This window comes from Solanum lycopersicum, chromosome 6 (assembly GCF_036512215.1).
Source record: "Solanum lycopersicum chromosome 6, SLM_r2.1".
Taxonomy (NCBI): domain Eukaryota; kingdom Viridiplantae; phylum Streptophyta; class Magnoliopsida; order Solanales; family Solanaceae; genus Solanum; species Solanum lycopersicum.
In genome coordinates, this window is record NC_090805.1 from 51,750,608 (window position 1) to 51,752,353 (window position 1,746).

The 1,746-nt window shown below is 35.3% G+C and overlaps 1 protein-coding gene across 1 annotated transcript; it reads left to right on the forward strand.

Annotated features, from left to right (window-relative positions):
- LOC101256498 (protein LIFEGUARD 2) lies at window positions 1-1,172 on the forward strand. The gene is made up of 4 exons (XM_004242298.5): window positions 1-376; window positions 456-569; window positions 639-796; window positions 874-1,172. The coding sequence occupies exons 1-4, from the start codon at window positions 94-96 to the stop codon at window positions 1,075-1,077; spliced, it is 759 nt and encodes a 252-aa protein (XP_004242346.3). The 5' UTR covers window positions 1-93; the 3' UTR covers window positions 1,078-1,172.
- Window positions 1,173-1,746: the final 574 nt, after the last annotated feature.

Here is a 1,746-nt window from a genome sequence, read left to right on the forward strand (position 1 = left end):
CTTTCCACGTGTCATCTCATTTCCTCGACTACTCACGAAGTTTCTTCTAATTTTTTTTCTTCATGTATATATAACCGACTCATTTTTACATAAATGAAATTTTATTATTGTAAGATGTGGCAGCAGACGTGGAATACGCCTTACCGGAAAGATGACGTGGAAGGCGGAGCAAGGCCGTTGTATCCGGCGATGTTGGAGAATCCACAACTCCGTTGGGGTTTTATTCGGAAAGTTTACTCAATTTTGTCTCTACAGTTGCTTATAACAATTGCAGTGGGCGCTGTTGTTGTTACGGTTCACCCAATTGCACATTTTTTTGTGTCAACTGGGGCTGGATTAGCTCTCTATATTCTTCTTATCATCGCTCCCTTCATCAGTATGTACTCTAAAAATTATATATTTGTTTCATCTTAATTTAGTTGTGCATAAACTGATATATTTGTAACATGTGGCAGCATTGTGCCCGTTGTATTACTATCACCAGAAACATCCGGTGAATTTCTTGCTTCTTGGGTTGTTTACAGTTACTCTGGCCTTCGCTGTAGGATTAACTTGTGCCTTCACCAGTGGTAAGTCTAATTTTTTTTATCTTCTGCTTAATTATTGCTTTATTAAATAGGTCTACTTTGATTTGTCAGGGAAAGTAATATTGGAGTCCGTCATATTAACCGCAGCAGTTGTGCTTAGTTTGACCATATACACATTTTGGGCAGCAAGGAGAGGCCACGATTTTAATTTCCTTGGACCATTCTTATTTGGTGCCCTTATGGTTCTCATGTTGTTTGCCTTTATTCAGGTTCAATATTATTACTCGATCCAAGTAATTTACATATATTACTCTCTGTTTGTTTATTTATTTATTTATTGTTGCAGTTACTGTTTCCTCTGGGTAGGCTCTCTGTGATGATCTATGGCTGTTTAGCGTCCATTTTGTTCTGCGCATATATAATTTATGATACGGATAGTTTAATCAAGCGCTACACTTACGATGAGTACATCTGGGCTGCTGTCGGACTGTATCTGGACGTTATCAATCTATTCTTATCTATATTGACTATTTTTAGAGCTGCTGAATAGTTTCCTTGACAAATAAATAACAAAAATGTTACATTTGCTCTATAAAGAACATTGTTTATCTATTGTATAAATCAATAATTTTTTTTATTACGAAACTCGTTGTTAGTATTTGTAAGGTTGATGGATATGTGAGTGACCAAAAGTTGATAGCTGAAATATTATATTGTATAAAGGGGTTATATCTGCAAAACATTTGCCCTTTGGGGCAAAGTTGAAATATATAGTAGCCGCAAAAAAGAAGTTTGAGTGAATCAGCCCTACTTTTCGGCCTAAATCCAAATTTGGTTGCTGTTTTGGCAACAATTTTACTTGAAGCAAAACTCATATTGGGCTTTGTCACTCATGTCTTGGAAAGTCAGATCTTGGGCTTCAACTAGCAGGTGTACTTGGGAAAAATCCCAAAGTTTGTGGGTGTACTATAGTTCGACTTCATATATAGACAGATTGAGAATGAACGTTTTCTTTGAAATTTGTGATCCAACATTTAGAACGATATGAACTTATATCTTATTATCAAAAACAAAACCAAGACCGTGTATTTGGTTCGTAAAAAATAAAAAATAAATCCTTAATGAGTACTCATTTTTGTGAGGGTCAAGCGTGATGCATAAGTAAGTAAAATAATGTTTTCTTGACGGGTTAATAAGTTGATCACATTATTTACAAAGT

What these genes read in the sequence shown, in the direction of transcription:
- LOC101256498 (XM_004242298.5), top strand. Translation starts at nt 94, where the DNA reads ATGAAATTTTATTATTGTAAGATGTGGCAGCAGACGTGGAATACGCCT. An exon ending in TATCATCGCTCCCTTCATCA is followed by an intron (nt 377 to 455) that starts GTATGTACTCTA and finishes AACATGTGGCAG; the next exon opens with CATTGTGCCCGTTGTATTAC. An exon ending in AACTTGTGCCTTCACCAGTG is followed by an intron (nt 570 to 638) that starts GTAAGTCTAATT and finishes TTGATTTGTCAG; the next exon opens with GGAAAGTAATATTGGAGTCC.